Genomic DNA, 26826 nt, shown 5'->3' on the forward strand with positions numbered 1-26826 from the left:
TCCCAGATGGTCCTGGTGATATAAGAACAGAGAAAATTATAAAAACTCAGACCTATTAATATCCCATTCAGATAAAAACAAGAGGAAAAGCAATGAAAAATAATTTGAAAACTTTAATGATGTTTATACACTAAAACATAAAATCTTTTAAATAAGGTACATTCAATTTCTCAGCGCATCTAATATTCAGATAATTTACATTAAAACATTAAACAATTGCCTAAGTAATGCATTTTCTATAAAATGATATCATAGCTTATATAGGTAAAATTATATTACAAAACACACCACACAGGAAGGATGGCTGTACCTATCAGGAAATGCTACAAACTTTCCATTAAAAAATATATTTTATCTCTTTCATTTGTCACAATAAACAGAATATATAAATTTTTTCTTTCTAAAATTAAGTCCACACAGTTTCCCTTTAGGACGATAATATGTACAAACCTTATATCTGAATGAATATAAATAGCAAATACTGTAATAGTGTTACAGATATATTAGTACTTTTACAGAAAAAAAAAATGGCTTTCTGATAAAAGCCTCTAGACAGCTGAAATCTCAAAGCTATTTAAGTTAGACATTCCCATATTTAGTAAGGCACAATGGAGTCTAGTTTCTTATTTCCAGTTGAATTACTTCAAGCAGTAATAAAGGAAAACATAGTCAGTAGATACTGGACCAGATCTGTCAGTTGGATAAACTATTTGGGGTTTATTGAATTTTGGGGGGAGAAGTTCGTTCTTTCTTCATACCAAAGTTTTTTGTGTTTGCCCTGGGCCCAAATCTAGTCCTCAGCGATGAGAAAGAAATCACTGTACCCCCTCAAGTGCCTGAGAAACCTGAGAAAGTTTACTCATCCATCGGATCTGGTCCACGGTGAGGAAACAGCCCAATGACCATTTCCCTTTATAAGCAGCTTATTTTCACTGATTGGACCTGGTTCCCTATCATTTCTAGAAATAGCTTCTGATACAGTCTGTACATGGTGAAGCTGTGAAGGAACCTGATGGTCTTTTTCAGGCTCTGGGAGACTGTTTTGGGGAAGTGGTACATTTTCAAGTGCTTCAGTGCGTGCATGAGGCCCTTCAGAGTGTCCTGGTCGCCGTTCTTGACCCTCCACAGGCTGAGCAGCTTCAGGATCTGCTCACCCGATGAGCAGGCCTTCGTCGTTTTCTCAATGTCTTCGGTGGTGACTTTCTTCCCTGGCAAGCTTTCCATCAAGCTGCAGAGCTGCTCGAAGGTGAGGTTCATGTGCCCGAGGTGCCGCTGCACGCTGTTTTCACAGAGGTCGATATCTGCACAGAACAAAAGCAGAGACAGTCACACCGTGTATATATATATTCTTCTAGTGCCACCAAACTACGCTGAGGCAAAGGCAAGGGTCATCACGTTAACGATAACCTTTTCCTTTATGTTTTTGGGAGGAGTGGGGGAGACTTAAGTGGTGTTAGTTATTTCTGAGAACTGAGATGAATATTTCTATGTTAATGTAAGAGAATGTGCTATATATTCTAGGCATCCAACAAAGCCTTGTGAGAAGCTCTATGGTTGAAAATCGCTAGTAGAAAACTACAGGCACATCATTCTCAGCTAAAATTAAAAATTTGAGGAATTAAAACCATAACATTTCAGAGAAACGAAGTATTCAAGTTAGTTATTTTGCAATATAAACTTTCATTTGTTGATATCTGACGTATGTGCTGCTTTAAAAGAGTTAGTTGCTTCAAATGGTCTTTAATAAATAGCATGAGAGGGTTACCACCACAGAGAAGAAAATTTAAAAACAGAGTAATGTGAGGCCAAGGAATGTGGTGGTACACACAGCCTAGAGAATTTTTCCATAACGAGCTAGGACATAAACATAAGAGGGAGTAACTAATGTTTCTGTTAATGACATGAGTCATTTAGTATCTGAGCCCTAAGGCAAGTCAGTTCATCTTTCTGGGCTGAAATGTCCTGGTTTATAAAATAGGGATTTGGTCCTTTCCAATGCTAACAGTCTCTGATTCTCTACTTCCCTTTCTTTTTGCTTCAGGGCTAATTATAAGTTCAAAGAATACATTTTGTCTGCTGAAAACAGAAGAAAAGTTTACTCTTTGCACAAGTGGAACATTCAGCTGAAAAATGTTAGTCTCCTAACATCTCAGTTTCAAATGTTTGAGGCCTTTAGGGTAGGGTCAGGACTCCTCAATTGTTTTTACTATAGTGAAGAGGAGAATGAATTTCTCAATGCCATTGTCTGACTTGTGAAAAATCTCGCTCATTTTTCTTCTGACATGTCTTCTCATTGCTAATTGAATTCGGAACTCTTTCCACTGTATAACCTAAAGCTTACAGTCCACACTGTATGACATTTACTTTTACTATTGAATTATCTCATCATCATCATCAACTCACACATGCACACACACATGCACACAGGCACACACACATGCACACACAGACACTCACTTTCTAAAGGAGATTCTTTCGAAAACTCTAAAACATGGTTTTAACTAGCCCTTTTCTCCAAGAAACTCAAATACTTTTTACAGATCTTATCTCATTAATCCTTACAACATATGCTATTAAAATGGTAATTTTAAAATAGGCTATGTTGTGAGGATTAATGAGAGGCTATCTGTAAGGCTCTGGGAGGCTCTCTAGAGAGAATTACCAAATAAATACAACAGAGCTTCTTGGTAGAAATGCAAGGTAAGATTCAAAGTGGTTAAAGAACTTCTAGGAAGGTCAGAGAGGATGCTAATAAAACTGCTGAGGGATGTAAAGGCAGATTTCCTGAGGTCTAGCCCTGCACTTGAAATGCATTGTGGCTTCTTTATACACTCTATAAAGAATGAGGGGGACAGGTGGGGGAATTGAGAATGAAACCCTGCATGATTGCTCTAGAAACACCATCTACATCATCATGAAAACTCCTTCAATCCAGCAATAATTACAGAAGGAAAACATCATCCACACAACTAGCCCTATGGTTAAAGGGTATGTTTGATTTTGGATCCATTGGTTTATTTCAGGTTATCATACCTTGGATGATCTTCTTGACCATATCCTGGTCTTTGTTTTGATGTTTCCATAACTTCAGCAGCTGGAAGGTCTGTTCTTGTGAGCTGTGCCGTCTTTTTATCCTCTCCACACTCTCTGCATTTACTTTGGTGCCAGGCAAATTGTCCACCAGGACACTGAGCCAGTTAGGGGTGAACTTGGTAGGAACAGCAAACCTGAAGAATGCCTCCTCACAGAGGGTAACATCTAAAGGAAGGTGGGAAAACCAAGATTTACTCAACAATTGGATTCCTGGAAGTCTATTGGACAAAACCCAAAATTTAAAAACCAACATAATTGAGGTGGTTTTTTTTAAAAATATAATGTGCTAAAATGAAAATTTTGAATCAAAATCAACCTTCTGTTGGCTGGTCTAAGTGGTAAACTGCCAATCCAACTGGACTTATGTCCTTTCTAATGTTCTTTTAGAGTGTTTTGGGGGAGAAAGTTTAATAAGTGTTTAATAAGAACTTAATATTGCTATAAACAAATTACAGCAAAAATTGTATGATTTAATGTAAATATTAACATTCTGTTAAAGGTGTTCCTAGAGCCCACAGAATGCTTTGAGATAAGGGCCAAAACAAATATAAGCATTGCTTTGAAAGGGGCTTGAAAGTAATCTGGAATAGTGTATTATTTTCTGTACATACACAAACATGTAGTTTACCTTTGAGAATAAGAATATATGTAAACATATAAGCATGTATTACATGAGAAAAAAGTCACACACAGACAAAAAACAACAACATGTCATTTAGAAAAGAGATGCAATGGCCTAAATGTCTGGGTAGGTCAGTATATCCCAGGGGTTAAGAGTTTATCTTTGGATGCATCAGGCCTAGGTTTGAATCCTGGCCTTGCCATTCATGTCCTATATTAAACCTGAGCAAACTTAACTGTGTTTTTATAAAGATTAAAGCCCAATAGCAAAGAATCTGGAAGACAGTAAGTATTCAATGAATGACAAAAATAAAAATTTAAATGTATTAAAGAGAATGATAAAGTTAGAAGTCACTCCTCTTACTATCCCTTCCTTTATTCCATTTTTAGATAAGAAATCAGAACAGCTAAATGACTTGTCTAAGATTTTGATTACGTGGAAATATGTTGGGACTGAGTTGGAATCTTAAATCTCCCAATCCATATTTCTGTGCTTCATACACTTCTGTCATACAAATAGATGCTTGGGAGAGTCAAGCTGGTTCGTGACATTGTTTAGCTAAATGCTAAAAGCAGATTATCCTTGATGTAGTGAGTCCTCAGTAGAAGGCATGAGATTAGTCTAGTGGTAGGAGTGACAGGGAGAGGACACCAATCTGATTAGTGACATCACTTACATGGGATGCATTCAGATAACTTAAGCTTAGAGCTAGTGACCCTTCCTGAATAAAAAGTGCAGGACAAGAGGAACTTGGAACTTCCATGTGATAGACATAGCATTACCATAGGTAACAAAGCCAGTTTTACATTTCTAATGTGTAATCAATTACGTCATTGTGCTTCTTAGTTGCCAGTTTATACTTTGGCTAATAATACAGGTATTTTTAAAAGTGATAAAAATGGATAGCAAAAAAAAATTCTGCAATTTGGACTCTGCTCATTGGGCCTCAGACATAATCTTTGTACCACCCTTTCTCCATGGGTAAAATTTGAGTAAATTATAAAAGGAAAAAATTCAGGGTTTAGAGCATGATCTATGAGAGATGAGGACTTTTGGAAGGACTTTGAGTTGTGGCTTTAGCAAGAATAAGACTATTCTCCATTAGAGAATAGTCTTAGAATAGAAGAGCTGATTAAAATTCAAGAAAGGGAAAATATGAGTTTGACTAAGAAGGTGGCCAAAGGGTCTTGTACTCAACTCAGAGGTGGTATGAAGGCTGATATTCTGATTGATAATTACCTATTCCACATCTGTGCGTCAAGTCACTGTTTCCAGAACATATATTGTCATGTGTTGCATTTCCTTTCTGAGTCAGAAGGAGACCGAATGCACTGCAGTTGGTGTGTTTTCTGCAGGGTGCTTTAGCGGACGTCTCATTGGAGAAGAACCCATCTGGACATCTTTTGCAAACCGTATTTCGCTCTGGGGTTCCTACAGAAAATACCGAACCATTTAGCACCTTCTTCTCAAATACTATCACAGCAGATACCCTCTTAACAAAGTTTTAGAAAGACTTTTCACTTCGTTTTAACTGCTATGTTGCTAAGTTTTTACTATTAACGCTGTACCAAACTTCAGGCATTCTCATTTTTCACTTCATTACACAGACAGAACAAAAACCACAGTTAGCCCCTTAGGCGGTCTTCCCTCCCAGTAATACAAACACAAGTTTGTTTTCTGTTACCTACAAAACATTTCCAAAATATGAGAGGGAAGGAAAGAAGGGAGGGTGTTCATTAGTCCTGTGTGAGCTACAATGGCATTAGGTCTCGTTGTCCACATATTCTTCACACAATTAATAGCCCTTGTGTAACTGCTGTGATATCATTCTCCAAAAACAGTACCCATTGACTGCTATGTCGTTAAATTCTAATCGGTAGCTATCAAAGTTCTTTCTTTCCTGAATCATAATTGTGAAGCAGCTCATAAGTATGCTAACCTTGAGAAGTAAAAATTTACAGCATTATAATAAACTCTTGAAGGTGGCAATAAACTTGGCCACTGACTCAAAAGCGTAAGTCTGCAGTTAAGCTACACAGTAAATGGAAGATGATATACCGTTGGCTTAAACTGTTGAGTTTTAAGAGTCTGGTTGTTAAAATTTCAGGGAAGGGTGACTGCAAGGGCATCTTATTTCATGGTGGAAAAATACTTGACAAATTTGGAGAAATCACTGGTAAGCAAACGAATCAGTCAACTACTAAAGATGCTATTAGCTAAATACTTTCAAACCCTTGACTCTATCATTCATGGATAAATCATACATTACAGTGCATTTGCATATGAAAATACCTCCATCTAGTGTAAGCTAGTTGAACAGATTTAGACTTCAATGTTCTAATGTGGCTTTTACAGGCCAATTCTGGCTTATGCGAGATAACAAATGTGAACGGGACAAATGAAGCTGTGGGAAGTTAATAAACTTCAGTTATTAAAAATTTGAACCTCCCACTTTGTATCAAATCCAGAGGTGGGGGGGAAAGAGCAAAGTAGTTTGGTTCTCATTTTATCTCTTGCTTCTTCCAAAGGGATTAATGATGCAATGACCAGTAAAAATGATGAAGGGCTGGCAGAGAAAAAAGAGGAGGTGGGAAACCACAGGCAGAAAACCTTCACATATTAAATGCCACCTTTAGTGTTGCAGTGACAACATCTTAGGAACCAACTTACAAAGAGGGCTACTTTTTTTAAAAAAGTACTTTCTTACTGTATTGCTCTTTTTAAACGGCATGCAACTCCACACCAAATTCTACAATATCCTAAGTGAAGGTGTTTGGGCAGGGAGTCCATGGTATTCTTTCGTAGCTAATATTCTGGAAATAAGTGGACTTGGACACCTGGATCCAAGTGTCCCTTTGCCAACTGCCAAGTGTTCTGGAGAGCCAACTGCACAAAGAACAACGTGTCCTTCTTCACATACACATTGACGGGTTGGGTCTTTGCATGCATCTCAGTGAGAAAGTCATCGGTACAAGCCATTCTCTCAGGTAGCTTAGCCTTTAAAGTTCTTTAACAAAAGAAATCCAAGGATGACAGAAGTAAAGTTTCTCAGTGTCTTTGGAGGCTTTATATAATGAGCTTGCTGAATAGGACTTCCCTCTTTTATAATTGATAGAACTTTTTACAAAGAAAGATTTATCCATCTAAGTAAAAAAGTTTGCCTTATTAATACCAGTGGAAACATACAAAGTATAATCAGCCAGGCCAATGCCAAATGTCATAATGATGAGAGGAGTTCTGTTCTACTGTTGAGAATTTCACCATGCTGGCCCCTGGTACTGACATAGGAATTATAAGACTAAGAGATAGAATGAAGTAAATAAAATTCAGAGACAATCTGACTTCAAAGCAATGACAGAAAGGAAGGGTTAATAAATATTTCTTAGAATAACGTTGCATAATTCTTCCTTCTCTTTGGGCTGGAAACTCTTATTGTCCGTGAGGAACAGGGAGTGAGAGGTAAACAGGCCCACGGTGGTACTAGCTTACTTCATTCTACAAACAGATTGCCATGCTTCTGTGAGAAAAATCCTTGCTATTTCCATTATTTTATCAAATCTTTCTAATTTCCAAGCTGCCTAGTCCCTTCATTAATTTTTCTACATATTCAACGTACTGAATTAAATGGATTTATTTTTGTTGGATTGGCTTTTCCCTTCTACAACTTGGCTTAGCTTTTGAGTCCCAAAGTATCATCAATATAAACTAGGAAGTGTTACCAATTTCTCCCTCAAATACTCATGCTAGAGGTACTTTAAGGAGCCATCATGCAGTTTGCACCTTCTGTGATTAATTTTACAAGATTCACAACTTAGGAAACAATAGATTTAAATATTTGAATATGCTTGTTTTGTATTTGTCATCTAATAATTTAAACTCGGTATATCACAACTTTTGAAAGTTAAAATAGTTTCAAATAATTAGCTCCTCTAAACCAGTGGTTGTCAACCAGGGGCAATTCTGCCATCAGGAGACAATTGGTAATGTCTGAAGACTTTTTTTGATTGTCACCACTGGGGGAGGAGCATCTAGTGACTAGAGACCAGGGATGCTGCTAAACACTCTAAAACACACAGGAGAGCTGCACACGGAAAGAATTATCCAGCCCTAAATATCAGTGGTGTAGAGGCTGAGAAATATGATTTCTAACTGAGTAATCAGAATTTGTACTGATTACTACTTCCTCCAGAAATTAAGTGAATTACTCTTCATTTTCTCAAGCTATGAGACTACACTGAAGCTTCATGAATGTGGTAGGGGAAAAAAAAAAGTGAATTGCAGCTTTAAAAGATTCAGTGCACACTGGCCTTAACCTATGCTGTTCAAAATGCAAAGAGAAAGTATTTTGTTTGTAGACAAGTACTTACTCTTGACTTGACAATCTGTTTTGTCTAAGATAAAGAATAAGCTCATCGGTGAGATACTGCTGCAGTCTTTATCCTCCCAGACACTCAACTCCCATGCCAAAGGAAGAACTAGCTTCATTTTTTATAATGAAATTCATTTCCCCTAGCCATTCTCATTTTTTGCATAATTAATTATAACTGCTCATTGTTAGCACTGCAGAGCCTCATCAATATCAGCATAATTACTCTCTTGGTATCAATTAAGATTTCTGATGTTTGTCAAAAAGCACCGCAGTTTGAAGCTGTCCGTGCTGAAGTGAAACATAGAGGTATCTATCAGCTATAAACAGTGCAACTCAGAGTGTGTCCCTTTAAAAAAGCAATCCATCATGCATCTCATTAGAGAGCAATTTGCTGCTTTTGAGATTTGTCACTAAATCGCCCTGGAGCAGCAGAGTATTCCTCTGAGAAATGGTCGTTTGGCAGCAATCCAGACACATAGTACATATCTAGCAGGTTCCATTACCTTTGCAATTTGCTATCCTTAATATCATCAGACAAAAAGTGTTCCCTTAAACTTCCCCTACTACTTGACTTTGTACAATCCTAATCACTTTGGCAGCGTGTGGGAAAGCTGATGCATACCAACTTGCAGAACTCCGAAGCCAGGGGGGCAGCTCCTGTGCTTCAAGCAGAACTCCACCTCGAGGTAGCGCCCTTCTTCGCATTCGCACACGCGGTTGTGGGTGCGGTTGCACTCCTGCTTGACATACTGCAGCTCTTTGCACGCTGCGTTGCAGTACAGACACTCGTCACTGGCGTGCCAGGTGTTTGTGTAGTAGTTGTCAGGACAAGGGGCACACACGGTCTTCCGCCTTGCTGTACAGTGCTGTTTTAAGTAGGTGCCAGGGGGACATTTGTCACACATCAGCTGGCGAGAGGTTTCTGGGTCATAGTGAAGGTACTTTGGGGGAAATATTTCTTGGGTGCTCCATTTAATGGAGATGTCCAGGAACTAAAAGAAAGGAAAGAGTGGCGATGTCAGCATGGAAATAGGGCGGTTCTTTTGTGCAAAGGCATCACAAGAATCAAAGAGTCCTTTACGAACTTCCTACCGGCTGAGCAGCACAACAGAGTAAGTTCCGAGGCCACAATTCTTGCCTCTATTCGCTTAATCTCAAAGACCAAGATGGGGATGGCAGCATATCTATATTAAGTAAATTCAGCTCATAGATCACCGGAGTAGAAGGCTCATCAGAATAGAAATTATTACAACTAGCTGTATCACTAAATAACCCCCGTGGCCTCAAAGACACTGTATCTCCCTGGCCTTCATGATTTTCTCTAGATGATTGAGTTGGATGAACCAGTGGTTCTCAGAAGAGCATACCACACCTCTTCTAAGACTTAATGATTCCAAACATATAGTAAGTAAAGAAGTGGAGAAGTACAAACAAAAGTTTGTATCATGACATCAACAGTCATCTTGATCATTCATTCATTCATTCATTCATTCCACAGATATGCATTGAATGCCTACCAGGAATGTACCAGGGAGATGCTGATGAGTAAGGCATGGTCCCTGTCCCCATAGAGCTTGCAATCCACTGGAAAGAGTCCTAGAATTTTAAGACTGATATTTCCTCCAGAACATCAATGGCCCAGTTTTGACTGTCACACGTCAATTGTGTCTAGAAAACTAAATGACTACCTCTCTTCTGGGAAAAACTTCAGAGAGTAGGTAGGGTTTCATAAGTATCCTTACATATGGCAGGAAGAATTCTGTGCAGCAAAAAAAAAAAAAAAAAAAAAGTAAGAAAAAAAAAAGGATTTTTCAAGCTTGGGAGGGCAGCTCCAACTAATCAGTCCATCTTGTATTTTAGACCTCACAGGGTCTTCTAGGGAGCATTGACATAGCTCAGAAGGAACAGTGTTCTTTGTATGCAGGGGATGGTTTGTTTGCTTTTTATTATTTGTTTTTGGAAAAGGGATCAACACTGACTATTTTCATGCTTTTGGGAGGTGGCAGGCCAAACACAATAAATTCTTCCAAACTCTTCCTTGCAGAACTCAGGAAATGTCACAGAAACCCCTTGACCCAGGAAAAGCATGCCGCGCTGAGGAAACAGCACCTGGGGAATTAGAGTGACAAAGGTAAAGAATGGCCTCTTTTTTTATAAGCATTTGGGCATTTTAATCTGAGTCATTTCATTCACTTCTTATTGCAACACAACAAGCATCTGGGCTGACTGGACCTGATAGCAGCTGATAAACCAGAAGAAGAGAACAAAGTATCTCACTTAGGGCCATGCACCTTTTATCCAAGAGAAATTTTCAGAGTGCTATGATGTTAAGGACTCCTAACCAACAAAACATAGAGTACAGTGCAAAATGGGGGTGACACCTCATAACCTGAGGTTTACTGAGGAAAATGTTCTTAAATTTTCCCTTCCTTCCTTCCTTCCTTCCTTCCTTCCTTCCTTCCTTCCTTCCTTCCTTCCTTCCTTTATTTTAAATTTAAAAATTTTTAACATTGACACTATTGTACTAGATGCCCCCAACCCCACCCTCTCCCCCTTTGTCCACCTCTACAGCCCTGGCTCCCCATCCCTTGGCCCTGGCTCCCCCTCCCTTGGCCTTCAGCACCAATTGTCCAAGTCCTTGGAGTATGCACACATGTTCTTTAGCTAATCCCTTCACCTCTCTACTCAGTCACCTCTTCCTGCCCCCCTGCCCTTCCCCGCCTCTCCTCTGGCACCTGCCAGTCTGTTCCATGTATCCATGCTTCCAGTTCTATTTTGTTCATCATCTTATTTTGTTCATTAGAGTCCACATATTAGTGACATTAGTGAGATCAGATGGCATTTGTCTTTCTCTAAAGGGCTTATTTTGCTTAGCATAATGCTCTTCAGGTCCATCTATGCTGTTGCAAAAGATAAGAGTTCCTTTTTTTTCTTGGCTCATTTGGAGTGGGTGGACATTAGAAGAAAGAAATGAATCAGAACCGTGTGAATGTACTGTTTTGCTCCTAATCTTTCAGAAATAGATGGAATCTATTCATTCAACACACATTAACTGAATACCCACGGAATACCAGGCACTGTAGAAGGAAGGAACATAGCATATGGTGATGCATAAAACTAAGATGGTCTGTGCCTTCAGGAGCTCATAGTCTAGTGAGGAGGAGGCAGACAGCAGAGAAGAAATAAATAGTTACAAATAATGATCAGTTTTAAAAGAAACAAAGCAAGATGAAATGACTTTGTTGCTTCTTGATCATTTGAATATGTTCTATAACATATGGCTACGTCTTCTTTCAAGGCCCCTTGTGTAGATTGAACTCAAATATTTCTAAAATACTCAATGTTAGGAAATAAAATTTTCCTGGTGCAACTTGCAAAGACAAGGCAAGCAATGAGAGATGCTTTGTTCTCCTGCTGTTCCCTTCTGAAGGATCTGTTTCTTTCAGAACACTAGTCTTGCATGCTACTGCTGAGTGAGCCCCATCCTGGTAGGGCTGGCAGTCCTGAGACCTTCCCCAGCCCAGCTTCCCATTATTCCCCCTTTCCCATTTCAGCACAGTGGTTCAACTGTGCTCACTTATTCAGTGCCTACTCTCCTCCCTCACCAAGAAGTGATGAGGATGGGATGGGAAAACCCCACAGATGTTCCTCACTGGAAGGAGCCACGTAAATGCAAGATCAGACCAAGAATGCTGACTCAATTTGTATTTTTCTAGGCAATTGGACATGACACTATTGGTTTCCTGAAGCCATGCTTTGGAAATTAGTTACCATTTCTTCAAAATACAGAGAAGTTGAGGTAAAAGGAATCCACAGAGAAAAAGATAAATAAGTTTGACTTAAGAATTCGAGAGCAATTGTATTATTGAAGGCAGTTTCTCTAAGGCTGCTGGATAGAATTATCCTATATATTTTAAAAAATAGGAAAGCCTGGAGGGACTGCAGACTTGTTTCCAGTAAGTTGCATGGGGACTCTGTGTTTCATTTGAAAAATTTCCACTTTGGTAAAAAGACAGAACTCTGTGTGGCCAAAATTGGCTGCTTAGGTCTCAGTCTCTGGTTAGCCCCAATTCCCACATAAAATTTCTGGAACCAGTTACTGTATAGAGGGCGGGGAAGATTAATAGAATGCTTCAACAGTCCTCTCTCTTACTTTCTTTTGCATTTCCTGGAAATGCAATGAAAAAGATGCCCTGGGAAGGCAGGCTGTCTTAGCATGGCCTTTATCCCCTTTGCCAGCTGATAGTACTGATAAGAGTTCAAAAATTTTTTTCTGTGTAAATTGCATAATCACTGAGGAGCACCTACAAAAGCCAGGACATGTGCATAGGTGTGTAATAACAATTAGCAGAGGCATAATTCAAACCCAGAGCATGTGGCACAAAATACTATTTTTTGGCCAAATCCTTTAACATTTACCAAATGCTCTCAGATATGCTATAGCCTTCATGCAGTCCAAAAGTAGCCCTAAGGTGCTAATTTTTCATGTAGACTCAAGAGCATAGAGTTAGTAGATCATGAAAGTTAGAAGATCAACCAAAGCCTTTCTAAAGTCCTTGACTTTTCTTTCTTTGTGCTAAGACTAGTAGCTTTTGTCCAAAGCTACTGAGAAGGACATTTCTCAGATGATAAGTAACTTGAGTATAGCACACTACTGGTGCATGCTTCTTCATAAAGCACCAGAGGAGAATACACTTCCTCCAGCAAGTTTATTTTTTTATTATGCAATGCAGCCAACCCCATACTACTGGGCTTGCCCTCTGGTATGTAGAACCGTGAGTGACCCAGTGGGTTTCCATTTATGGAAAATTCATTAAAAGAGCCCACACAAAGCTTGAAATAACTACTTGGTTTGGGAGTTCCTTTTGTGATCTCTCGTCATGATCTTTGCCGCAGAAAACTATTTGAGGACCATCCAGAGTTAGATAAACTTCTGGTCAGTTGGGAAACCATGCCATTTTATAGTTCATCTTGGCCAAAAAAAAAAAGAAGAAGAAGAAAAAAGAAACATTCAGGATATATAGCATGGTGAGTTTCCTAAAGAGCTCTTGCAGTATGAACTATAAAGCTTATTTAAAGAAAAACAACTTTTCCCCCCAATATCTTATATCAAAGCCTCCTACAGAATAGAATGGAACATTTTTAATGAGTTTATAAGATAAAGCAATGTTTGTTGTGAGTAGCTTTGGGCTACATCTATAGGACTTTATTCATTCACTCATTCTTTCTTTCACTCTTCATTCATTTGATAAATATGCATTGAGTGCCTAAAAACACACACACAGAAAGAACCGTTTTTCCTGTGGAGGTTAGTTTATTTGATTTTCTACAGTCTTAGAGTGTAGTGGCTCCTTTGTATTTTCCTCCATTCCTTAAATAACTCATTTATTCAGCAAACACTTATTGAAACAATTACTATGCTTTAGAAATACTGCTAAGCAATGGAGTTGAATAAGTTAATGTTCCAGTTTCATAGGAACATTCATCTAAAAGCTCAACCTGATGTTAAATACTCATAAATCACTGCAAAACAGTTGGTTGCAGAAAGAACGAGAAAGAGAATCAAGAAAAGACTCAACAGAGTAACAGGTCAGAAATGAGGAGGGGCTGATGTGAAACACTAGTAATGGAGGAAAGGAAGGATAGATATGATCTGTTGGCTGCCTGCATGGGGAAGAGGGACTAGAATGAGCAATTGAATATCATGGCCACGAATTCTAACCATTAGGTATGTGGTATTGCCATTAATTAGTGACAGAAGAAGGAGGAGACAATTATGGAGAACGACAATGAATTTAGTTTGGAACATCTTCCGTCCATGAGACTCAAATGGACATATGTACTGGGAATTCAGGACATAAATGCAGCTAAGATCACAGCTTTTGGGGTTATAATCATGTAAATGAGTCTAGAGGCAAAAAAAAAAAAATCAGATGGCATTCCCCAAGGATATTGTATACAAGCAAAAAGGACAAAAAATGTTAACCCTTGGGACTCATAAATATTTGCAAGATGGGATAAAAAAAGAGAATGTTAAAAAAAAGTAGGGATATCACAGAGAGTTTCAAAAATGCTAAAGGGATAATGAATAATCTAAAAAGTGCATGGCATGGCAATTAATTAGATCAATGTGAATCAACAAAAACACTTTCAGTTTGGAACCTGCATCTAGACTATGTACCCCAGGGTTCTAAACCCAGTTAGACCCTGGGCCACTATCTTACCTCTAAAATGAGAATAATACTTAGTTTACCTCTCCTTGTACAACTGTTATATTTTAGATGAGTAAAGCGACATAAGTAAGCTTGATAAAGAATAAAGTCCCAGAAAAGTATGAGGCACTGTTATACATGCTAATTACACAGGATGTGAAAAATGGGAGACATTTTGAATCACACACATTTCGGGAAGTATTTTCAAGTTTCTTGTCCAGTAAGAAGTAACACGTCTAAAATGTGGCTTAAGTTGATTTTCTGCCCTGTCCTTAACTGTCTCCAGGAAAAGCGTCTCTGATGTGTTTTTAACATCAGCTTCAGTGTCTTCCCAACTGGTATCATTTTCTTGGTGTCGGTCAAATGCTTCAAGGCAGTTCCATGGGTTTCCTCAGAGAGCCTCATACATCTTAGATGCTTAGCATAGTGTCCTACACATAGCAAGTATTCATGATAGCTAATGTGATTTTCTTCAGTTCAACAGATATAGTGAATGAGTACTATGTGTAATTAGGATCATTGATGATTATGTAGATGCAGATAAATATCCACATTAAAGGATATGTGAGCAAGGACAAGCACAAAAACTGCAATTTTCTCATCTGTAAAACCATAGTGATGACAATCAGCCTAAAGGAAGACTTTTTTAAAGGGTTTTTCATTTTGCACAAACTGTTCCATTTGTATTTAGCTTCCATTCCACAGGAGAATGTGTGAAAAAAAGCAGGTTGTTCATTTGAGAGGTTTATCTGCTCCTACCAGTTCCCAACCTGAGGGTTTACCACTGCTTAATACTTTCCACAACAGCCAGTTGCTTGGCTGAGGATTATGCCTGTAGGTAGGAAGTAAGAGCAGATGAGTTAAATCTGTTCATCTACACAGAACTGATTTGCTCCCAACAGCTTTTGCGAGGCAAACAGGGGAAAGAAAACACAAGCAATTATGATTTATTAGATGAATCACTGAGCCAAATTCTACACTATTTTGCTTTCCTTGTGGCTGAAGAACTGTCTCCAAGTAAAACTTAACTTTAAAATGTGATTTTTTGGGGTTCCCTTCAGACTTTTCCTTTAGTTATTTGAAGGCTTTTACATTAATTAGCAGTAGCTATTTATTTTTGGCATCAACCAGAATTGTCAGGGCAGATTTGTTTATGATGCTTTTGGTGCTTCAGGAGTGTTACAGACAATTAACATTTGACAGATTAATAAATAAAGTAGGAAAATCTCTGGGGAAAAAAGAACTTGTAATGCAGGTAAACACATAAAACTTTCCAATGGATGTATGTAGAAATCTCAACATATTTTGGATCCCAGATCTTAACATTTCTTCTCTTGGGCTTCTGTTAATCACCAGATTTGAGATATAACATCAATTCTAAAATCTTCAACTCAACAGCAAGGTTGGTTGCAATTTTTAAAATAATTATGTCCATTCAGGCCCACTTGATAAGCACGGGGTGGAATCACAACAGTTTTCCATCTATAGTCCTTGATATTTGGGGCTCAGAATTGGTAATGCATTTAGTATGCCGATAGTTTTTAACATCAATTTTAAAATTCCATTTTATTTCTCCAGTGTTTTACTTTGAAGATAGTACCTGGCTCACAACATCTTATGCATCTCTTTTGGTTGCTAATGACCTGGATTAAAGCTCAATCAATATATGGTCAAGGACAGTTGGTCAAAATTAGAAAAGGAAAACCATGGTGGTTGTGATATGGAATAGAAACTGGAAGTAGAAATGAAATAGAACAGCATCCGATTTAAGCATGTAGACATTTACTCTGTGCCTATAACAGGTGAAACACCATAGAAGCCCTGTGTGTAGTGAATAATAATAGCCAGTATATTATAATATTATTATACAGTATAATATAATATAGCCAGTATATTATAATATTTTATATTATTATTATAAGTCCTTTTATTATCCATCCCCTCCAACCATCTTTTATTTTCTTTTTTAGAGAGAGAGAGAGAGAGAGAGAGAGAGAGAGAGAGAGAGAGATTTTTGTTGTTCAAGTTATTTCTGCATTCATTGGTTGTTTCCTGTATGTGTCCTGAGCAGAGATCAAATCTGCAACCAACTGAGGGATGACTCTCTAACCAACTGAACTACCCAGCTAGGGCCCCCTCCAGACATCTCTGGGGAGATAGGATTAGCCCATTTTATAGATGAAGAAACTGATTTTCAGAGAAGGTGAGTGACTTGGCAAAGGCCAGAGGGCTAGTGCACATTCCAGCTGAGATTCAACTCCACTCTAAGCCTTTAATAACTGACTCACCCCCCTGGGGATTTACATTCTTATGAAGGAGAGAGGCATATCAATGATCAACTACAGTGTAAAATTCAGTAAGATCTATCTTCTCTCTGTCTACCTATTGATCTATCGTGAATGAAAAAATGGAGCTGTGGAATAAAATCTGACAAGCTCAGGGGGCACATGGCAGGCCTGACAAGCTTACTGAGCAAAAGTAACCTCACAGGATGGTCTAATCATAAATCCCTAACTGGGCAGGCTATGGCAGTAGTCATGTCTCAGGCTTATAGCTCCCTTAGCAAAGGTCAGTTTACCTTCAGTGAGCCCTTTCCATTGTTCTTACTCACCTAGGATAACATACCTTTGAAATGTCAGAGTAATTTTCTTTTCTAGACTCCTCTAAGGCACACTGCAGGCACCAGAGCACGAGACCACAGAGATTGTGTTTCTGGGCTTGTCCTCAAAATTTTGCTCAAATAAACTCTTATCAAACTTTTGTATAGGCTAGGCATTCTTTTGTTGACTCTATCTATCTCTATCTATCTATCTATCTATCTATCTATCTATCTATCTATCTATCTATCTATCCATCCATCCTGGTGAATAAATTCTTCTCTCTGCCCTGAAATACAGTCAGTTCACACAGCCTTTCTGGAAGATGGTCCTGTGAGATTGAGCAATTAGCTGCACTTTACACATAGCAGCAGCTTCTCAGTCATGCACCCCCTCGAATCTGCTTTCTTTTCTGCCTTCCACTTCTTTGGCTCACTCTTGCTTTCCTAGGATTACACTTTCTAATGAGGTACTAACACATAAGTGTTTGCCTCTGGCTCTGTTCCCTAAGGAATCTGGGCTTAGAACTAAGTCCAATAAAGAGGCCCAGGCATTTAATTTCAAAACAATCAAAAACCATGGTGACCCCTGGAGCAGGAGAGAAAAGGAATGAAAATACATTGGCATTGTGTTGTCCAGGGATCTGGCCCTCTGGGGTCCCATCCTGAGGTGTGCTTAACCCCAGCAGAGAGAACTCTGGGTTGAAATCAGACTCCGCTCTGATTTATGGGTATTTTTCACTGGACTCAGTAACTAGATCTAAGCTCCTGTAGGGCAGAAGAAAACTTAGCTAGTTAACCAATCTTAGGGAAAACTACTCAGTTTCTTGTTCATAAAATAGATACTAATCTTTGCATGATAGGATTTTTGCAAAAGTTATGTGAATCATCGTGTGTGACTTTCATATATTCTAAGAATGGTGTCTCTTTGTTTTACCGTTTCCTCCTTTTGGCTCTGTTTACGTGGGTAGAAGTTGTCCTGATGAAAGACAGAGATGAGTGTACCTCTATAAAGGAAGGGTCAGTTGGAAGCAATGAAAAGAAAAAGCATGATCCCTGTCTATTTACTCTCCCAGAATAGTGTGTTTGGTTTAGAGTCTCCTGTTTAAGTGTCTGTTTACCTACTCATTTTGAAGGCCAGCTAAACTTTTAAGTAATCTCAGTTCCCTAAATTTTGAATTTTTAGCATCAGAAGAGGTTCTTGCACATGACTCCTGCTAGCAATAGCTTTGAATGAAAAGGAGTTTAAATTGATCTTCTAAAACCATAGATTTGAGTCACTTGTGATTTTGAAGTGCTCTCTGCAGTTACTGTCCCTCAATGATCAGAGATATGGCTGGGGTTTGGCTACTGTATAAATCAAGACTGGCTGAGTTTTATGCTGCGCTACCAACTTCAAAATCTCAGTGGCCTAAAAATAACAAAGGTTTACCTCTCAGTCATGCTACATCCCTAGTGGGTCCATTGAAAGCTGTTAGCATTGCCCTCTGTCCAGGATTTAGGATGAGACAGCAACTACTATCTGGAACATGGCTGGCTTGTTGTGGAAGAGGGAAAGAGAAAAAAAATGTTGGGGGGGTCACATATTGGCCAGCGCGCTAACTCAGATGTGACTTATTGGCCAGAACTATTCACACCACACCACCCGCCTTCCCCACCAGAAGGAAGCCAGGAGATACAATCCTTGCAAGTTTCTGGAAGCGAGGAGAAATGAGAACAATTTACAAACAGCATTAACAACTACATCATCGCTCAATAAACATCATTCATACTCTTAATTGACCTTTATTTTAGCACAATCTAGTTGATTTCTTTTTCTTTTCATCGGGCATTAAAATAAGAGACAGGAGTGTGGGAGCAGAGGGTTCTGTCTATCAGCCAGGTGGAGTACTTGGTGTAGTAGTTAATGGCCATGCCAACCTACTCATTATCATGCTTATTCTGCCTGAAGGATTGACATTTATTCTAAACAGAGGTATGCAATTGTCAAGTACTCCCTTGTGAATATAAATTCAAAGAAAATTCTGCTCAATGAGAATAAGGAGATTGCTAGTTACCATAATTATACCTCTGCATTAAGTCCTGAGGGAATGTCTTGGACCTGGCTTCTAACTAAATGGAATGTAAGACATAGGCACATTAATGACTCCGTGTATACTAGCTAAAGACAACAAGGACTTGTTTCAGGGTGGGAAAATAGTTCTTAGTTTCAAAGAATAATCTCTGATCCTAGAACAAGTCCTGCTACTTAAAAGTAAGTGGCATTTTGAAAGCTGCTTCCTCTTGTGATCTCATTGGCTTAAACAGAATTTCTTATACATAAAAACAGCTGAGCAGAAGAAACTTTGACAATTGCAACAAAATAGATTAAAACAAAACAAAACAAGACATTCCTTTAGGAATAAGTATATTTGATTTAAATATATATTTTAAAACTTTAATATTAAATAATAAAGTGTTTAAATACAAATACTTTTAAATACTTATTATTTAAATAAGTCCATTTGATTTTTGCATGTTTGGAATAGTAAATAATACACTGTATAATCAACCTTTTTTAAATTCCTTTTTTAACTGACAGAGCTGAAAACTGAAAAAGCCTTCCACATACACCTGGTCCAATACCCCTATTTTAGAGATGAGTAATAAGTCGCAAATAAGTGGAGTCACCGACTAGACCTTAGAGTCTAAAGCAAAGCTGAGAAATGAGATCCCTTGCCTCTTGTCTGCTGTTGCAGAGGTCTTATTGTCAGTATATCCCACAGATGAATTCCTAAATTACTTTTTGTTTTGGTGGTGGTGGTGGCAACTAATGGTAGGGGGAACTTTCTAAGGAATAAGGCCATGATATCTATATTTTCTAAGAATAAAAGAAATAGTTTTCTGAAACAAAATAACATTACTGTGTGGCAAGAGAATTGAGGTTTTTGGATCAAAGACCAGAAAAGAAAATTGAATTTACTAAAGGCAGTCACAAAGCTTAGATGAATTACTGTCTTACTTTAAATCTAAATTCATCTTGACACCTATTTTTCTATTTTAGAGTTGATTATTTAAGAGGCACTTACAGAAAGTGCTTCCAAGGTACAGACTAAATTGAAGTGAAAATCCTAAGGCTATTCTTTTTTATTTTTATAGAAGATGCTTCAAGGAAATTAAACAATGTCTTCACAGTATTAAAACTATAATTTTGGAGATAGAATTTTTATTGAAATCACAATAAGAGGTAATGAATCAAGCCCATTAGGAGCACATTACATTTTTTAGAAGAGCTTCAGGAATAACTGCATTTCCTTCTGCATCTTCTACCCATTTATGGTCAGGCTGACTCAGTTGCTTCTGTGAAATTGGGGTGAAAAAAAAATCTACCCGACACCTGGGAAGTTATGTCACCTTGTCGTTGGGGAAAACCATTTTAGTGTGTCTGTAGACTGTTCTGGCCTTTGGGACATTAATTTAGAGAGGCCAGGTAAATGCGAGAGGGAGCGGGTACCACACAACTTCTTACCTAATGTGTTGTAACCCTATTCTTATCCCTTACAACTGTCTAAAAGAATTCTTTTTTTAGACATTCTATGCTAGTTACCCCAAAATATTCTGTGGTAGTGAGTTCCAAAAACTAATTACATGTCACATAAAAATACTGTCCTTGTATCTATTTCAAGTTGGCCATACCTCACTCTTTCTTCTTGCACAGATAGTTTACAGATGTTGCTAGGATTTCCGATCCACTGGTTCCTGCCATTGTGGGTTGCTGTTTTATTTTGATTTTTGTTTTCTTTTCCAAACATGGCTGCTATTATTGTTCATATTTGCATTTTGTTTACCAGACTATCAGTATCAGAAATGTGTTCTGGACCAGCTTCCTTCTCTCCTCTCTTGTCATGTGTAATCATCCTTCCCTCAGGGCTTTCAAAGCCCACTCTATGTTGATAACCTAGAATTTTTATCTCCAGCTTGGATTCTATCAAGATCCAAAAAAAAATTTTTAATCTAAGTGCCTACTTGATATCTCCATTTTACAAACACAAAATATATCAAAACCAAAAATGAGCATCCATGCCTGAATCAACCAGATGGGACAATCAGAACACAGGTTTGACTGAGCTTAGGCAGCGCCTCTGAGGGTCAATATATGAATCTAGTTATTCTTTTTTTTTCTCACTTAAGAATGGGCCTTCATGAACTTCATAGTAAAAATGTACAAAAAATATTTAAATATCAGTCAGATGGGTAGGGTGTTATATTTATATCTTGAAAAAGATCAAAGCCAACATTAGAATGTTCTCAGGCAGTAAACTAAATTGTGTGGGAACATCCATGGAAACAAATCTCACCATAGCTCCTTTGACTCAGCAAACAGTGTCAGGTACTGTGAAGACCTGGGGTGGGGGGTGTGGTATAAAAATGAAGAAGATGGAAATTATTATTTGCAAAGAGCTCATACTTGGTTTGCTATAGGAATGGCACTGTCCCCTGAAAGTTCTGCAAATTTGTGAGAGATTTCTGTTGTTAAGAGGGCTGTGTTTTGCTAGGTGTTCTGAATGATCAAGACTAAGCCCATGTCACCTTGGGCAAGTAGTTCAGCTGGTTAGAGCATCATCCCCATACACTAAGGTTGCAGGTTTGATCCAGTCAGAGCACATAGAAGAATCAACCAATGAATGCATAAATAAGTGGAAATAAAAGGAACAACAAATTGATGTTTCCCTATCTATCTATCTATCTCTCCCCCTACTTCCTATTTCTCTAAAATAAATTTTAAAAAATGAGCTCATGTCCCACACACTTTCAAATGTCCTATTTACAAACCTGTTTCTCATTAACTGAGCTTAGATTCCAGTTCCATTTTAGATAGACACAAACTGGTTTTTGCACCCTTTCTATAAGTACTGAATTTTCCCAAAATTCAACAACATAAAATTTGATAGAAGCTACTTTAGTTTGGTTTAAAACTTTAGCAAGATTTTTTCATCACCTCAGAAAATCATAGCACGGAAGCCAACGCTGATCATGGCTTTGAGCCCCAGTGAGGCACGTGCTGCAGTCTTTGTTCCTAATGGTCTGTTCATGGCAATTGTACATAAAGCCGCCAACAGATCACTATTTCATGTGTCTTCTAGAGAAGCTTATTTTATAAATTACTGTCCTTTTATTTCTCCTTTACAGTATAGTTATGCTGGCGTAGTGAGTTTCAAAAATTATGTATATGGGTAAAATATGTGCACTCTAAATTTCATTTCAGGAGGGCAAGGAAGTTGTTACAAAGGATTTACTTTAAAAGTCCTTGGAAGAAGTTTAATATGATTGAGAACTACTGTCCTCCGAGGTAACATAAATATACAAATTCACTGATAAACTTGGCATCTCTGCTCTATAGTAACAACATAAGGCACAGCTAAGGCAAGCATCCTTAGTCAAGGCCTTGAGTAATACAAACACAAGTCTTTTTTCTCAATCTACTTCCCAGCCCTTTTTTTTTTTTTGCTAAAGGAAATGCTGTTGGTTAATGAGATGCTAATGGGAATAGTGCTTTTCACAGAAAGCTTTCAGAAAAGGGAACTTGCAGGCAGGGGGCTGAGGGTTGCTTAAAGCAAAACCCAGTAGGCAAGTCAGTGACTAGGAGAGTAAGAATATTTGAATGTGTGTTTAGTGTTCCCTTGATAGACACTGCCATAGCTCCCCTTCTAGACCGAAGTGGATAAAACATCTGGCACAGAATGCCTTCTTCCGAACCCGTGGAATTTGACAACTGTGGTTTAAGCCTAAGAAGTAAAATTAAAGACCACATTGAAATTAGGAATTGTACTGAAGGTTGCTAGGAGACAGAGGCCAGGAAGTTTGCTAGGGACAGGGATCAGGGCTGTTTTGAACTGAGTATATGTCAGATTCTCCTAGAAACTTCACAGGGACATTCTCTTAAAATAAATAAATAAACAAAGTTATAGGCTAGAGAAACATGCACACACTCAAGAGGGGTGTGTGTGTGCGAGGGGTGGGGGGGAAGAAGGGGTAGGAAACCAAAGTAAACAACCACAAAACAACCAAAAATCTGAAAGCGTATTAAGAGTATTATACTAAAGGAGGATCAAAGATCAGGCAGTTGTCCTGAGAAAAGGCATCTACTATCCCCTACCCCTTCTCCTGCCTCCCCCAAGTCCTATTATCATTAATTCAGAGCTTGGCACTGAGAAGGCCAACGGATAATTCTGGCACTTATGATGGAAAGTTTCAGCCACCAGTTAAAATCTAGGCTGAGGTCGGGATGTTCCCAGTGGTCCCAGGGCAACCATGAAAGAAATGACTTGGTGATGTGACTGCCTCACCTTGCAGAAGTTCTCTGCTGAGTTCATTAGTGCACATTCCAGAAAGCCCAGAACCATGGCAGTAAACTCAATGATCACATCCCCTCCTGGTTGCCTACCAGCATACCCTCAGCTTTCATAAAGGAGTCTAGAACTCTACTTTGCCACAGGATTCTATTTCTCCTACTTCTTAGGTTTTAGGACACCTTGATTTTATCTCCAACAATGATACATTCTACTCCTCCTTCAAGGTAATGGTTAGTGGCCCTTAGAGCATCATCAACACTTCATATACACAATTCACTGAATGCTAGAAGCCGTGATTAGTATAAAGCCACAGCTTTATGTGGTCATATAGCATGCATGCATTATCATCATCTCTATTTCCCAGAAGTGAAAACTAAAATTCAAAAGAGATGTGACTTGCCGGCTGTAATTTATCAAGTGGTGGTACTGGCATTTCATTTGGGTCCACCTGATAACCACCACATTGCAACTCCCCTTATAAGTCCTGGAGGACAGGATCTTTTATATCCCCAAGTCGCCCAGCACTTCCCCATTTGTTACTTTCATTGCCTGTATAATTACTGTCCAATATCTGCTTCTCCATTAGGCTGTGAGGTGCATGGGCACAGAAAGGGTACCCATCTTGTTTTACCCCTGTCCCTAGTGGCCAGTGGCATGCCTGGTACAAAGTATTAAATATCTGTCATGCTTCCAGATCCTAGAATTGCACCTCAGTATTCACAAAAGGGTAATTGGGCTCTTTAGACGTAAGTACCAACTATCCATTTCCAATCATTTATAAAATAAAGTCAATCTCAAAAGCTACAGAAAGGGAAAGGGAAGACTTTTCTTTTATTTAAGGTATTTTATTATGTTCAAGACACAAAGTTTCCTCTTCTGATTATGTTATACCATCTATAATTAGTATTATCTACATATATGTCTATCTTCCTATACAGACCACATATAAAAACATTTATCTACATATTATTTATGAACACATTAGTAGGTATATATGGGGTGTCCCAAAAAATGTGAACACACTTTGAATAATTATTAATTCCAATGTGTTAAATCTGAAAAGAAAGAAACATTAATTGGGCTATCCGCTGTTCAGTATGTATACATTTTTTGGTACACCGTGTATATAAATATATGCATGAGGATGTTAATTATTTGAGATAAAGACAATAAAAAAATGGATATAATTTAGTGGATATTCTGAAATTTAAGTAATTGACAATATCTATGTCATTAATTAAATCTTTAACCGGATATTAAATGCTAGAAAAAATAAAAGTGTCCTCATATTAATAGCAGGATTACTTATACTAGTAGCCAAAAAGTAGAATGAGAAAATCAATTGTGGTGTGCCCATAAAATGGAATACTATGCAGCAATAAAAATGGACAAACTACTGTACACCCAACAATGGAGATCGTCTCACAATAAAACTTTAAGTGGAAGTAGCCTGACATTAAAAAAGAGTACATATGGTCCATTTATGTAAAGTTCAAACACAAGCAAAACTCATCTATGGTGTTAGAAGTCAGAATATTGACTTCTTAGTCCCTGGACATAATAGTGATGGGGAGAAAGCCCAGGAAGCTTCTGGGTGCTGGTAACATAGTGTTGCTTGATCCGGGTGCTAACTCACAAGTCTTCATTTTGAAAAACTTAATTAGGCATTATGACTTGTATAATTCTCACTGTGTGCTGTATTTTAATAAAGGTTTACTTTTAAAAAGTTCCCCATAGTAGCCATATTGGTGGATATAAATATATGGCAGTAGCTAAAATTAGTATACCTTTATGTGGACTCCTGACCAACCTACCTTTTCTTTCATGACTTTGCTATTTATTTACTTATTTGTTTATTTATATTTGTGTATCCCCAAAACTAATTGGAAGACATCTTAGGGTTCCATTCACTGTAGGTTGGATGTTGAAATGCAAGCATTCACATGAACAGATTCAAAAACAATATGTAGCTTAAATATAGGTTTTCCTAACCTTTTGTGAATGTCTGATTCATATTTTAATCTAGTCCTCCTTTTAGTGACTATAAAGGAAGTGAATCACGCTCATAAAATAGTCTTCAAATCTTAACTAGTCAAATATCTAATTTTTTTTTTAAGGAGCTAAACCAAGTCACAGAAATTCCATTTTTCTCCAAATAGTATGTTAAAATTAACTTTTAACCCTATGTAGTGCTCAATTTCAATTATTTAAATATACTTAGAACGTAATTAACATTAGCCCACCAATATTTCCCCCATTATATTGGAATTGAGGACTGGAATATGCCATTTCCAATAATAAAATTATATTAAAATGTTAAATTGCACAGTTAAGAAGTATGTGTGTGTGTGTATGTGTGTGTGTGTGAACTTTTCTTTTGTGCCAATTATTCAAAATTTGCCATAACATTTGCTTAAGTGGAGAATGAGCCTAATGTTCTATCTGTCATATAACTGTATCCAAAGTTTATTCTAATTATAATAGTTTCCAATAGACTGACATATTCTCCCAGCTTGCTCTGATTCTAAGGGACTGCTTTATTGGTAATAATAAGAATGGCCAAGTTATAAGCAAAGATGGTATGAACTACATGAGTGCGTTAATTATTTGAGATGAAGACAGTCATTAAAATGGACAAAAGTCATTCAAAGACGAAAGGTCTAGAGCTCCTCTCTCTTCTCCATAACCCAGCAGGAACTTTCCAGTGTAAAGGGACGCCCTAGAAGCATGGTTAGCTTAAAAGAGGTCTCCTGTTCCAAACTGACCCCCAGTCTCTCCGGGGAGAGGGAGGGAGTTGAGCTTCGACCCCATCCATCCGCGGGGAGGTACAGAAGTCAGGAGACAGGCAGCCACCCCAGGTGCCAGGGTCCCCAGGCACCGGCTTCCCCTGGGCCAGGGACTTACCACGAGCGCGCAGCACAGCAACTTGTTCATTGTGGTCCCCGGGAAACCTCAGGCGCTGGGTGGCGGCAGCGGGGCAAGCGCTTCGGTGCGTCTCCGCAGCCCGCGCAGTCATCTCGTTATATATAGTGTTGCAACAGGAAGTATCGGCTTGGCTTTGATCATTCATACCCTATCTGGACAAAACTCTGCACCTTTTTTAGGAACCTAGGGCGGGAGCGGTGGAGGCGGGGCGGGGTGGGGGATAGAGAATGGTACCAACAGCTCCGGGATTAACGCTTTCAGAGCCGGGACTGGAAGAATCCGCGGGAGAGACAGGGCAGTGGAGAGTGGGGAGGGGATGTCTGACCCCTGGGAGGGGGGGAAGCCCTGGGACTGCAGAACAAGGCTCTTCTGTCTCTCTGCTGGGCTCTGAGGTTTCCAGGCCCCTTCCCGCCAGCGGGTGGCCTCCTGGCAGCGGAGACCTGCGGTGGGAAGGCTGGGCGCACGCTGGGAGCCGCTAGGGCTCCTCCACCCTGACAGTCCCCTTCAGCCAAGATTTGGGCACAGCCTAGGTTCATCCCAGACACTTTATCGCTCTCATCCTAACCCTTTCTTCTGCGGTTCCTAAGAGATCCAATGTCAAGACCTCTCATTTATGCACCACATTGTCTCAGAACATGGGGAGTTTTAATCATTAATCCCCCAGGTTGCATAGACCA

The 26826-nt window shown here is 38.7% G+C and overlaps 1 protein-coding gene across 1 annotated transcript; it reads right to left on the bottom strand.

The window, feature by feature from the left end:
• Positions 1-495: 495 nt before the first annotated feature.
• Positions 496-26158, bottom strand: TNFRSF11B (TNF receptor superfamily member 11b). Its single transcript, XM_008143372.3, has 5 exons — positions 26129-26158; positions 8707-9076; positions 4955-5146; positions 3034-3258; positions 496-1301 (listed from the first exon to the last, which is right to left on the bottom strand). The coding sequence occupies exons 1-5, from the start codon at positions 26156-26158 to the stop codon at positions 913-915; spliced, it is 1206 nt and encodes a 401-aa protein (XP_008141594.2). The 3' UTR covers positions 496-912.
• Between the last annotated feature and the right edge of the window lie 668 nt (positions 26159-26826).

The sequence above is a fragment of the Eptesicus fuscus genome, chromosome 19 (genome assembly GCF_027574615.1).
Source record: "Eptesicus fuscus isolate TK198812 chromosome 19, DD_ASM_mEF_20220401, whole genome shotgun sequence".
In the NCBI taxonomy this organism is placed as follows: Eukaryota; Metazoa; Chordata; class Mammalia; order Chiroptera; family Vespertilionidae; genus Eptesicus; species Eptesicus fuscus.

Bases quoted from the DNA above. Each gene is read 5' to 3' on its own strand.
- TNFRSF11B (XM_008143372.3), bottom strand. From the start codon at position 26,158: ATGAACAAGTTGCTGTGCTGCGCGCTCGTG. The intron at 5,147-8,706 runs GTATGCATCAGC...TATTTTCTGTAG, and splicing joins CTTCGGAGTTCTGCAAGTTG to GAACCCCAGAGCGAAATACG. The intron at 1,302-3,033 runs GTATGATAACCT...TGTTCTGTGCAG, and splicing joins GGTCAAGAAGATCATCCAAG to ATATCGACCTCTGTGAAAAC.